The sequence below is a fragment of the Calypte anna genome, chromosome 3 (assembly GCF_003957555.1).
Source record: "Calypte anna isolate BGI_N300 chromosome 3, bCalAnn1_v1.p, whole genome shotgun sequence".
Taxonomy (NCBI): Eukaryota; Metazoa; Chordata; class Aves; order Apodiformes; family Trochilidae; genus Calypte; species Calypte anna.
This window is the reverse complement of record NC_044246.1, coordinates 39910416-39924410: the sequence shown is the minus strand read 5'-3', so window position 1 is coordinate 39924410 and position 13995 is coordinate 39910416. Positions and strand designations below refer to the sequence as shown.

General features: G+C 39.0%; 1 protein-coding gene across 2 annotated transcripts in view; it reads right to left on the bottom strand.

Annotated features, from left to right (window-relative positions):
• Positions 1-3796: 3796 nt before the first annotated feature.
• AFTPH (aftiphilin) overlaps positions 3797-13995 on the bottom strand; it is a 47370-nt gene continuing 37171 nt past the window's right edge. For both annotated transcript variants that reach the window (XM_030447615.1, XM_030447616.1), the window contains 2 exons: positions 10734-10857; positions 3797-5020 (listed from right to left, as the gene is read on the bottom strand). In XM_030447615.1, the coding sequence (XP_030303475.1) occupies positions 4876-5020; positions 10734-10857 (269 nt within the window). In that variant the 3' untranslated portion in view covers positions 3797-4875. The remainder of the gene's footprint in view (positions 5021-10733; positions 10858-13995) is intronic.

The window sequence follows — 13995 nt, the reverse complement described above, 5'->3', positions numbered from 1 at the left end:
AAATGCACAAGTGACCTCCAGCAAAAAAGCCAGCATGGACAGCTGCTTCAAGCCAGGACAGCACCACACTCCTCTCTGCCTTCTCCATAGTTTCCACATCAGGCCATCCTTTCTCTTCAGCCATATGAAGCAGGGACCCTGCAGAGAAGAGTTTCAACACACTACACTGATTCAGAGAATAAATCCGTGCAGGGCAGGAGGCATGGAGGGGGTGAAGACAGGATGATGTGTAAGTAATGACTGTCACATTGTAGATGCATGACAGAACTGAAGCTGCAGATCCAAATCATGGCAGCGAGGCTTAGCTTTCGAGGATTTGATTTTATACCTACAGTCTGGAATTATAATGTATCTCCTTATTCAAAAGTAATTTTTTTTAAAAAAAATTTTTCTAACATCTGGGCTTGTATCAATGGTAGAAGAGGCACCAGCAGCTGCATTTTAAACTCCTTGCATCTGCAGCCCAATTCTCTACCAAAAATAATTGATAGCAATAGCTGGCTGTTGCAATGCACGCAGTCACCCGATGGATTTGACACATTTTCTCTGCAGTGTAGTAACACAGAGACTTGTGTCTCCAAGACTGTTCCAGATTTTGGAGAAAAGCAGCCAGTGGGCACAGTGTGTGAGCCTGTAAGCTATCCCAGGCTTTCTCTCCTCTCCAAATGCTCCTGCTCCTCATGCTTGTATCCCACTTTCTCCACCACCTGCTCTTCCTATAGCTATCCCAGCTGCCCACACCCCGAGTCCTGCTTCACCTCCTTATTTTCCCTATTCAGAGCTTCTCCTGAGCTCTTGCTTTATATTTTATTCCGGCTCCTCTTCCCCTTGTTTTAGCGCTCTGAATTTGAATATGTTGTTTCTCCCCATTTCCTTTCATGCTCCAGGTTCACCTAAGGGAGCAGATCAGGCTGCTTTCTGCTGTTAAGTGTCTGCCCTCCTCAGCACAGAAGGTGCTAAACTTCTAGACACTCCCAACAGGTGCTACGTAATTATTAGATGCCATATGCTTCTATAAATTATATTCAAATGTATTTTGCAACAATCCTGTATTTTCAGACTGCTCTGAGATTTAAAAGGTTCACACAGATGCAGAGATTCATGCAGAGATGTAGAGGCTCAGAACTGGTACTGAAAGTCTGCATCTAGATGTAAGTGGTTGGGCCAAGGCTGATCTAGGCATCTGACATGCACTCAGATAAGCATCCCTTGCACCCTACAGACACTACTGGATATTCAGCTGAAGTGCAGCAGCTCCACAGTCCGACAACAGAACCTTCCACGTGCTGACTTCATTACCAGCTAAAATTCTGCAAAACAATCCGATATGACGAAGGGGTAACTTCGACATACGCTAACTGCATGTACATACATTATTTGCAAGCTTCACTTTTGGCATCTCAAAACTGAATCTGTCAAGCTAATGATATTCTGGTGTGGCTTAAACATTTCAAGTGCTGTGGGAAGCAGTACAGCACTGCTAACACCTGCAGCAGGTGGCAATGCTCCCCTTAAGACAGCGCTGAACTGCTGAGCATTGGAGTGCAGTCTTGTGGATAATACAAGCAGAGTCCAGCCCTTCTTAGCAGTCTTTCAGGGGCCTGCAGCTCGCTTCACAGTGGGAGTTTTGGACTTTGCTTCGTGGCCACGTTCCAACTCAGGCAATTGCATCTGAGCCCAGTGTCCTCTGCTGCTTCTGTCGGATGAGCACACAAGCTCCTCACTGTTAAAGAGGACTCATTCTCAAGTGGATGTGATGCACAGTGACATCCCTGATGACAATGCACAGCAACATGTATGTGCAGAAAGTATAAATTACCATCCTGCCCATAAACCTACTGGCAAGATTAAACTAGATAAGGCATGCTGTGTCAATGGGAACAGCATGGAAAGGCAACCCCAGAGCAGCCAGAGCTGCTTGACAAAACTTTCTGCATAAAAACAAAGCTGCCTGTATAAGGCAGGAGGGAAGAGGTAGAGGAGCTTGTCTGTCCACACAACTGGCAAGAAAGAAGAGAGCTTAAGTGAGGAGACAAAAAGCAAGAACATTATGCTTTAAAGCAAGCGGTATCCACCACAAAGGGCTGAATTTAGATGGAAAACTTATGCCTTTCAGCAGCGTGAAGGTTTGTGGGATGTAATTTTTTGTTTGTTTGGCAGAAAGAACATAAAAACTCCATAAACACACTCTAGGTAGTACCAGGTTTCACAAGTTTCAGATTGGTACATCAGTCACAATAGAAATCTCCTTTTCCCCCTGCCATTTCTTCCCCCCTCCCCCAGCCACGGCAGGCCACCAGTACTGCACTTGCAGACTGGAAGACAAATGGGCAGCTGCCTCTAGAGGCAATTGTGAGGAGACTAAAGATCAACTTGCAGCTGGCACTTCCACCCCCACCTCCCCCTTAATACTCCAGTCCACTTGCTGCCAGACAGGGATCATGAGTCAGCTCCTAAACATATTCTCCTTGAAACAATAGCTATAGCTCTCTGCTGCAGCTATACTGCTACTCTGGCTCCTAGGGACACGCCACACTTCTGAAAACAAAAGAACTGATTTTAACCTACAGCAGCACAAGGCTAGAAGGGAATGATACAATAAGCATGCACGAAAGAATACCATGTTAAACCTGCAAGATTAGTAAAGCTAATTTTGACTTGAAGCAGGCATTAAGTCAGTGCTGTAAGGAAAATCTGCAGGAGGAGCAAAGAGAAGTAAGTGGTTTTGGGGATATATGGTAAAGCAGATGGCTTTTGCATCAACCTTTTCAGCTACAACACGGTGCAGTTTTGTACCACATCATTGTATGCTGCAGTGCTAATTAGGGGGCAAAGAAGCCAGTTTAGGCTTTACAAATTAGCTTTATCACAACTGCAGGAGCAGCTCCCTCAATTCTGAGTAGCCAACGCTCACTGAAACTTCTGTGTTCACGTAAGTGGAACTCCATCACGCATCTCTTAACTCTCAAGGACATTTCAAGAGGACTCCCTTGAAAAAAAAAAAAAAAAAAAAAAAAAGCTTCCTTTTGCAAGGGCAACATTTCAGCTCAGCAGCTAATGACTCCAAACTCAAATTTTAACTTTTCTGACCCAAGCACTGTCAGATGATAAAGGGTTCAAAGAAGAAGTAAGAAAACACATTGGAGATTTCTCATGACTAGATGTGAAGTGATGAACTGGTGGTGACCACCAAACATTAAAGAGCTGTGTACATAGTAAAGGTCAGATACAGAAGAGCCTGTGCCCATGCAAAGCACCCACAAGATATATCAGTACCCAGAGCATGCCTTACCTGCAGGCAGTTCACTGATATCCTTTGAAGAGTGGTTGCTGGAAGAGCTATGGTACAAGCTAACATGTTAGGATACTGAAGTGAATGTTACTTCTACATTTTTATTCCTAGCTAAGAAATGGGCAAAACCACTTGTATGAACCTGTGTGTTTTCATGGGGCTTTTTGTTTTGTTGTTTTTTAATTTTTTTTTCATCTGTCAGTTCTTCTGAAGAAGTCTCTGACCCAAAATACCAACATGTTTTGAGCCACATCAGCCTAGAAGCCAGAAGATGGTGACAGAAATAAAAGACTACGCCACAACACGTTCAGAGATACAGGAATACAGGACAACTAAAGAGAAGTCTGCTTCTCCTTCTGCAGGACCCTGACAGATGTCCTTGGTGGAACTGCACAACACAAATTAGAAGGTTCTACTGCTAATGCAGGCATCAGTATTACCATAAACAGAAATGTGAATAATGCATATATTCTTCATAAAAAGATGGCAGACTGTAAACGTGGACATCTTTTAAATTATTTTATTTTGTGTAAGCTAAAAGGAAATTTACACACTTAAATCTCAAAAGACCTTGGGCATGCACATTGACCTTTTCAGAGGTTCTTCTACATAGCTCTCTTTTTTCCATAGGAATTTCCCCAGACATTTACAACCCATAGTTTTTTACTGTATATACAGCCTAAAACCATAGCAATCTATGATTATGTCATTTTACACTGTGCAAAATCAAACAGAAATAGTGGTACAACAGAAAAAAAATTTTAACAGGTAAATTTCATTGTAAGACATTCATTTAGTTTTGGTCCTTCTTTTCCAAATCAAACTGATTAAAAGTAGACAACCTTCTAGTGACCAAAATAAAAAAGAGAAAAAAAAAATCAAGTTTTTAGACAGTAATCTGTAGCTGGAACAAGAAGTTACTGACAGCATACCTTTCAAAAGGCTATATAGTGACAGAGTCACACTACTGAAGTTTAAGAACACAGAAACTGATCAGCCAACCAATCAAACAGAGGGAAGAGAGAGAGGAGAAGAAAAGGAAAAACAGATCTTAAGCTTGTTAAAATATAAAAGAAATTATTGGGTTTTAAAGAAATGACATTAACTGAAAACCCACAACAGGACAACGTAACCTTTTGGTTTTTCCCAGCAACACGTATTTTAATATATGCAGGAAAGAAATAGATGCTCAATGCAATCTAAAAACCTTTAAGGGGGACTTCACTGATTGTGAAGATTGAAGTTTTCATTATGTGTTTCTTTATTGGTTTTTTTTTTTACCTTTTTAAAGTTTTGTAAGAAGGACACCACCAGTGTATTTCACAAAGACATAAATGTATACACCCCAGCACAACAAAAAGAATAGATCTTCAAAAAGATTTACCCCCAATTATTTACATTTTTCTCTAATATAAATTTAGGACTCCTGTATGTAAATAAATATACATTACTATGTATACCTTTCTAGTGCTGCTTACCAACAAATCATCTGAACTTGATTTTTTTAATTAAAGCAAGATTGCTTTTTACGACCCACAGAGGGAAAAAAAAAAATCAATAGAAAACGTCCAATTCACATCACTTTAGTCTACCTTTTCTTGGCAGCTTGTTGAAGGTGTTAATGTGGCTGGGAACATCAACACCTTGGCATGCATGAAAGTTAAGTCAGGAAGGCTAGAAATCACCTTGGCAGCCTCTTCACTAAGATGTTCTTCCTTTTTAGGCTTCCTGTTGAGAAGAAAAGAACAAAGTGCATTAATCCAGTACCTGATACACTTTGGATCACTGAAAAAAACGCTGATTAAAGTAATGCTCTGACAGTGTCTCCCATTGACAGGCACTTCTGTAAACTACTTGAAGGTAGTCTAATGTTATAATACCTACCTGCCTAGCAAGAAAATGTTAACAAAGAAAGTCAGTAAAGTGTTCCTGAGTGTTCCTGAATATTGTTACAAAGAAAAAAAAAATTAATTTCCTATTCAGATGCTAATTTGTATATATTTTTTTCCTTGCTGGGGCAGTGCTGTTCTGGGACTACTCACTTCAAGAAACAACCATGCCCATATTCTAGGGATAAGACAAAAGGAGCATTGCTTCTAAACAACCTAAATCCAGTATAATCTTAAAAAAAAAGCGCAACCCACAAGCCAAAGCAACCAACCAAGGAAAAAATCTTGAAAGGACATTAAGAAGTTCCTAATAATTTTAAAGAAATATTTTTCTTATCTACTTATTCTTAGGTACTTGAGCTGCATATCCCATGAGACCATGCATCATATTACTCTTCCTGGTGATCCACAGCTCCTCTTTTCCCCTGGGGCTCAGCAGCAGCAAAAGGTGGCTCCCAACTTGAAGCTGTTTGCTTTGAAGTATGTGTAGTCGTAATGATACATAGAGCAGTTTGAGAATCACTGGTGTTCACTTTGCCTTTTGCATTATTCACAAGAATTACTGAGTGCAAATGAATAGAGAGGTCTGAATCCCATGTCACTAGATTCTCACTATTATGCAAGGAAGTCACAGTTCTTAAGCCAAATGAAGACTGGTTCAGACTCCTGAAGATGACTCCCCTCCCCTGCACAGACATCCATATTTTACAGACACCTGGCTTGTATTTGTAGAATACTGCCTATTACTAGAAATACTCAGTTTTCCATCAAACACTATTCTGGTTCCAAAAAAGCACCTGCTATACTCTGAAACAACATCCTATACCCTAGCTAAACAAGCTCCCCAATCTTTGGGGCAAAAAAGCTGAGTCAAAAGGCTTGAACCAAATAAACTGCCTTTCCCTAGAACACTTTAGATTATTTCCTTTCTGTATCTTGTCTTAGCTATAAACTTTAAACCAAGCCCATGAGAAGGCAATCACCACTCAGATCACAAAGCAGCATGTACTTGTATTTTCTTTTTTCAGCACCCATCAGGATTGTTTCCTAAACTGATCAGAGATCCAGGGAAAGCAAGAGCCTATGTGTTTGCTTCAGCAGCAGTCTCCAAATTTTTAAGCTAGGAGGAGAAGGAAAAAACAAAAGGAGTCAAACTCATCCTTGACATCACTGATTCTTGTGTTGACACTGAACTATCGCTTTTGTTTGCTACTTGAAATCTCTGCTTGATGAAAGATCTCTAGATGAGGCAGTCTAGATACTAAATCTGACTTTCCTTCACTAGAATAGCAATATTTTCTTTTCTCTGCTGCAGTGGAATTTCATGAGCCACTGACTAGGCAAATTACCAAATTCTGGAGCATAAACAAAGCTGTGTGCTGGATTTATTGAAGGAAGAAGCGGAGAGCCAGTGTGTGTGCCTCCTTCTCTAACAACTTCACAGTCAGCTCTGTTTGCACTCGAAGGACTATCTCTGAGCTGTTGAAATGTGGTTGTCACCCACCACTGTGTTATCAGTATCTGGTGCCACTATTAGTAATCACTTACCACAAGCCTCTTAAAGGTACAAACTCCTGGTGATCAAGCTAACAAAGAAGTGTTTGACAGAGGAAGCCAAAGGAAGAGGGCTGACTCAGACATCTGCATTAAAAGGAGTTCCTGTAATTGTTAATCAGGCACCAAGATGGAGCTCACACACTCTTTGCTATTTATATGCCTCTTCCTCCTCTGCTCAAGTGTGGCATGCCAAAAAATTGTGATGCTGGGCCCCAGAGGCAGTGCTGCATTTTATTTGGTGGTATTAAGCAGGACCTTTATCACAGGATGATACTATTGCTCTTGCTGTACTACCTGATCTCTGCAACATCACCAGAGAACATGCACAGCAGTGAGCAGCCACATGTGAATCTCACCCAATTACTGAATGTTCCCCTCATGGTTGGGGGCCTTTGCAATAGGTTATCTATTTCATGTGCTCTCTAAAAAGTATCTGTAAAGGACAAACTAACACACTTACACAGCAAATGTTGTTAACTATGACCAAGTTGCAGGTATAGATGAGAGAGGGATAATGCAGCCTAGAATCTCCATCTTTCAATGGACAGGGGCAGGTTTCTCCAGAAGACAGTAGAACTGGACACTGCAAGTATCCTTTCTGTGTAAGACACCTTTGGCAGCAAATTTTACCAGAGAACCCTAAAGAGTTAATCACTAATTCTCTTCACTTAAAATACAAAGTAGCATCACCATTGCAGACTGTTTAAAGCTCATCAAATTACCTAGAAACTATGATGCCTTTTGTCAGTGACAAGAGAAAGAACAATCTCAGGTGCATTAAATTCAGTCACCACTTTTGCTGAAGATGGTCCCATTGTCAAGAGACTCTTTTTCTAAACTTTGGTCAGTGGAGAGCCGTGGCAGAGCTTCTACGCCTGCAGTTTTTACTTCTAGCTACCAAGGCTAACAGAGCCAAATGGACTTTTCAGTGGCAGCTGTCTGGCCTCTATCTGCTTTGGAACCAGAACTTTTGATTATTAAAACATTCAAGGACCCAACACTGGCTCAAAACAGGGTCCCTACCTATTCAAGTATTAAAAGCACATTTTACAGAACACTTTGCCCACATCTATCTCTCCTCTTGCACTAGGTTACAGCTCCTACCAAGATAAAGGGGATGCCTTTACCCAAACAAATAATTACAAGTCTCTCTACCTGTTGGCATCAAATTTCCTTTTCAAAGGCATTTTAACATGTATTAGACTGTATGTAAATTAGACTGACAGACAAGAAAGTTGTTGGAAGAAAATTTAGCAAGAAACAGAGAATGCTTTGTTGATGTGTCACTGATGCTTCAGTTTTGTGTTTTGCATTCCAGCCCCTGCAGCTTTCAAGTAGTTCAGGACTTCAGTCCTCACTTGTGTGCAAAGGGTTTAGCAGATAGCACCATCAAGGTCAGGCTCTAGCAGCAACAATGAGTTGATTAGAAAAATGCACTTTAAAAAATCTCTCTGTAATTCAGAGTTAGCCTGCTCCATTCAACACCACCCACAAGGAGTATTTCCAGTTTAAATGAGGGTTTTGGCCATTTCTTGGAAAGGTACCAGTGCTCGGCTTTCCTTCAAGAAGACAGCAGATAAACTGATCTCTGCCATTTCTATGGAACCAGGAGTGTCTCAGTGGAATGCTGCACTGGATCCCTGACTTTCCACACCTACGGCTGTGGTCACAGTTCCAGGCTCAAGCTGAGGGGCAAGTTTCCCCTCCTCTCCCAACACTCTCCTGAGAAACTTACTTTCCAGCTTCAAGAGGTGGGTTTGCAAGCAAATGGTGATGCTATTTCAGACAAAGATGACCCTTCACACGGCTTCTCACATCTAAAAAATGGTGGTTTTCACTCTAAACTTTATCCTTACAGATCCTGAGTTTAGACAAGTTACAGACAGACATAGGATAGCACAACTGAAGCTGACACTGGCACATCATCCCTAAATCAGTTATGATGAATTGCCAATAGCCCATATTTCTAGATTGGTGCACGAATGTCATCCTTGTGGAGCTGGCTGTAACCCTGCCACTCTTATTTTAAAAGTCTCCACTCCATTAAGAAAGAATAATAAAAAACCCAAAACAATTTTATTAGAAAAAGCTAGCATACAGCAACATATTTGGCATAGTGCTGAGATAAGACCTCATATCTCTGAAGGTTTCTAGCTTGAAAAACAGACTGCTTTTCTTTTGGAGAGCATGGAATAAAAAGAGGAATAAAAATTTAAAAATTCCTAGTTGATAAAAGCATACAAGATGTATGGGACAGTGAAAACAGATGCTTTAAAGCAGCTAATCCTTATGTGCTTCTAAACTTAACTGTCCAACCTCAGGTCCCCAGCCCCCCTCTACAGCCTGATATTGCTCATCACAGACCTAAAGTATCTCCCTATCAGCAAGCAATGCTCTCTGGCACAGAGGAAGAACTTTGCCATCTGGATAAAGAGCTTTAGCAGCACAAGTAAGAGCTTTCGAGTGCACTGTAGAAGCACTGGGAAAAAGCAATCCCCTCACAACAAAAAACAATATAGGAAAATGAAGGTCAGTACTAATTTAAGCAAAGCAGCCTTCCTTGTTCATTTATAAAGAAAAAGTAAGCTAAGACATTTTCAAGCAAGCAAGCAGGTACAAATCTATGGATGGAGATAAAATAATTAATAAAGATACACTTCAAGTTTGTATGTCCTGCTGTAAATTTGTGGTTACTTCTAAATTAGAACATATTACAAAATCATTTCAACAGTAGCTATGTTTTCTAATCAGTGAAAGTCAAACTTTTCCACTAGAGTATCATCAGAAAGAGTATATGCACGTCATGGATAGAAAAATAGGCAATGAGACAAAAAACAGCATTGAAGTGTGGAGTTCCCTCTACTGGTTCTTCCTTGAAATGTCATGGTTTGTTGATCTTTGTTAGTAGTGTTCACTGTGAACATGTTCGCTTCAGGAAAACTAGCAAGATAGTTTTCTCAGTGAAAGAACATGTTTTGAAGGAGCTCTTGAATATTAAAATTTTAATCATTTTAGGCAAGTCAGCTATCTCCCACCACTACAAGTAACTGCATTTACTTCAGCTCATCAGATGTGCCTCCTCAGGTGCTATGCTGCATGGAAAAGCAACTAGTTTTAAAGTGCTGAATAAACTCTAAAGCTCAGTGATGAGTGAAAATGTGTTGCTATCTATTAGATGCAAAGCAACTAATACTTGTTGCATGTTGAGGTATGCACTTCCTCAATAAAGTAAGTGTTTTAATTGATGGGAATCACTCAGAGATTCTTTTAAAGGGCACAGACACTAGTTACATGTTAAAACTGTCCAGGCTCCTACTGTGAAAATAACATTCAAAAAATAATCTTAAAGAATACAAGTTTATAACTGGAGGGATTGTTCTGTACCCACTCAACAGGACAGACTTCAAGGAAAACATTTGACATCATAAAGCCTTTATATAGGTTTTACCTATAAAATAGTACAGAACTTTGTATTAGTTCCATGAAAAAGAAGGGATATCCTAAACCTTTAACTTCCAACACCAAAATGAGTACGATGTTTGGTCACTGATTTTTTGACAGATGCTAAAAATAGACATAGGAAGGGACAAATTTTGCCATAATTATTAGTCAGTCTAATAATTTCACTTGTGGAACACTTCATATCTATGAATTATACAAGACAACCTAGAAGAGTCTTTTGCCCACATCCCAGGTGTGTGGTTCAGTTAAACCTTACATTCTCAGGAAACATCTCTGTTCATCAGGAAGTCAATTCCTCCAGTTCAGACTTTCACTCTAGCTTTTCCACTTCAGGACTGGTGATCATTGTCTTTCAGCTCAGGAATCATTTTCCATCTTGTTTTAGAGTTTAGAGTACCTATCAATTTCATATTTTGATTTACTTATGAAATTTAAGGCCTGATCATTCGAGAACTTCTGACACACATACACTCCTCACGTTTCTTGACACCCTTAGACAAAGAATTAAAAAAAGCACACCAAAGAGTATTTACCTTGTGGATGTGCTTGCTTTCTCCACTGTGGACATCAGTCTTGCAAACGCATCAGTCACTCTGTTGCTTGCATTGGAAGTTTCCAGTTTTGAGGTTGTCAATTCATACAACTCGGGGTCCACACCTTATAGTATAAAACAATAATCAGTGATGGTTGGAGGCAAGTATAGCCATAATTAGCCACAGAACAACTTTCTAGAGACTGTTTTCTGTAAACATCTGAATCATAATTTCAAGAGACATGAAAAGAGCATGACCAAACACATCTGTGTTTCAGAGACACTGTCCCTTCTCTCCACCCTTTTCCAGTAGCTTTTACAGTTCTACTACAAAACACACACACATTGGATCAAGTCTCCCATACAAGGTCTCAGTTTAAAAACAAACAAAACAAATTCGATTTACTTTTTAGAACGAAACATTTTCAAAGTATTAGCTGTGTTAAATTGGATTACTTCATGTACTCAACTTTGTAATAAGGGAACACTGCATGTTAACAGGGAGCAACTCTCTAACCAGAGATTACACACAACACTGGCATGCATCAGAGTACATTTAGTTATCTTGCTTTTCACAACAGGTTGTGTTAAAAAAAAAATAAAAATCAAGTGAGGAGAAGCAGCTTTTGTAATACATACCAGTGGAATGGCATTAAAAATAGTTATTTACTAATATGTGTAATGCTACAAAAAATTTTAGTCCATGCTCCATTTTCAAGTATTTTAGTATCAAGTACCTGGATGCTTCAGCCTTGGTTTTCTACTCTCAGGCATCTTAACTTGGAGGCTAAATTTTATCATCACATATGTTGTGAATGGTCTTCAAATTAGGTTAGAAGAGGTAATTTTGAAAACAATGCAAACAAGGAAAACCCGCATCCAAAAAAGAAAAAAAATTGGTGAAATCCTTCCTGTTTAATATCAAGCATCACATCTCAGTAAGAAGTTGCCCTAGCATTTCCAGATTTTAAGAATGCTTTCTTTAAAAAAGTTTCTAGAAATTAGAATTATGAAAATAAATTAGAGGAAAGACTATTACAGCTCATTCTTTCTGCTCAGAAGCATTTTAAACCAGTGATATTCTCCTACTTAGTTGCAGCTATTTCATGCTTCCTGGGTTTAAATGAAGTGGGCATGTGCAATGTCCACAATTATACATATTTTTTGAAAACAGTGTAGATTTTTAAATACAGAAACATCATGTTTTATAGCCACCTGTGTGTAATATATTAAACAACAAGTGTAACAGTAATCTCACCTGGTTTGGACAACACAGAAGCATTTCATACTACTACAAAACAAATGCTGCAAATATTTGGACACAGTCGTCCCAGGTAGCTACCTAATATACAAAAGAAGAATTTATAAACTGATTTGCTGGTGCTTTTATCCAGTTTACATGCCTGGATCAAGACACTTTGAGAAGTATCCTGAAACAACAAAAGATTACTAAATGGGAAAAAAAAATAAAAAAAATAAAAATAAGCCTATCTCTATTGTCTGGTCTTTTCCACTCAATAAGTGCAGCACTATGTGAGCTAACAGATGAGGTTAATAACCCTCATGCCTGATTTGCATGAACTCTGCCAAGCAGTGTCTTGACCACTGGTCATTTGTGCACAGGTTAAGTACCCTTTCACTGTCAGGAAAATAAGCTGACCAAAAAGCTAAAAATAAGAAAAGCTGCAGGAGGAGGATGAGGGAGGGAGATGTGGCCCATTTAATGAGCTGATTAGAAATTAATCAGTTCTTCTTTCAACCTAAATGGTTTGTGGTGGTTTTTTGTTTTTTGTTTTTTTTTTTTTAATTTTTCAATTGTCTGGACTTTCCACATTGATGTAATCCAATTTCATGCAAAATATCAAAATATATACTGTACTGAGACCAGTATACCAAGACTTTAAGTAGTTTCAGATGTTTACAGAAGTTGAAAAGAGGAAAAAGCCCAGCTATTCCATTAAATATCCACTTTCAAACATGGAGAGGAATACTTGAAGAAACACACTTTGACTTGCAGAAGCCTGCGAAATCCCATTAAGGTACAAATTGTAAAACTAACTGAAGGAAGAAGTCCTTTGACATGCAACTCTGCAACAAGTATGAAATGCAACCTTGTAAGTCACATCATTTAGATACTCACATTTATAGTCTTGACTTAATTTTCATTGTAGTGCAAAGTCACTGCTCAATTTACTGTTCTTTAGGCATCTCTTACCTAGCTACATTTATGTTAAACTACCAAATAAAAAATAAAACAATATACTAAATCTGTAGGAACGTACTAGAAATTAGTAACCTGTTCATGCAGATTTTCATAAAAAGTGATTCTTCTGGCTACAGATGATACTCGACTGAGAAGAATACAGCATAGATCTGTACTAAGTAAAATTGTCTTCAGAGAAAGAACAACTAGTTCTGATAAAAGTTTCTTCTTTAAGCCAAAAGATACAATTTGTCTTTCAATGACTTGAGTTAATTTTTAAGAGTTGCATATTCTCCATTTAATTCAAATGATTATACATTACTTAAGGGAAGCACTGCAGAACCTTAATGAGATATTGAAGGGAAGTTAGCCATCCAAACCCCACACAAAGCTCCTGAACACACACACAAACACACGAGCTGCAAGCCAAGAAATAAATGACTTTCCCAGAAACAAGTCAGGAGGAAAGAAAAGCCAAAACAAACAAAAAAAGAAACCAAAACCCAAAAATAGTCACTACAGGGCATACCAGGAATGGTGATAATACCTGTAACTTGATGAAACAACAGCACAAACCAAAAAATGCAATAAAAAGGCTGAGTATCCCTCCAGTAACCACTTCAAGTGTGCACACCAGGAGGATACCAGCACACACCTGACTGCATGAGCAGCACAGGCACTGGGTACTGATGATTTCTGTGTCCATAAGACTTGCACTCACTTAAAAAGCATCTTGAATTTGCTACCATTTGCTTTCACAACAAACCTGCCATTTTTTATCTGACAATGACATTTCTCAAGGGCGGAATAAAAAGACATTTGCAATGCCACATATTGCCTTCAGTGATCAGATTTCAAAACTAAAAAAGCAGGTTCTTACGAAGAAAAATATATAATAATAACTACAAGCACTTACTTGAAATGTGGGATAACCTCAAACCTTTTAAAAATTAATTTTTAAAAATTAAAACCACTAAGATGAAAAAGACCTCCCCTACGAACAAAGTGATTACCATGGCTTCAGGCATTGCATTTGAAAAAATATTTGCCTTATCTGCTT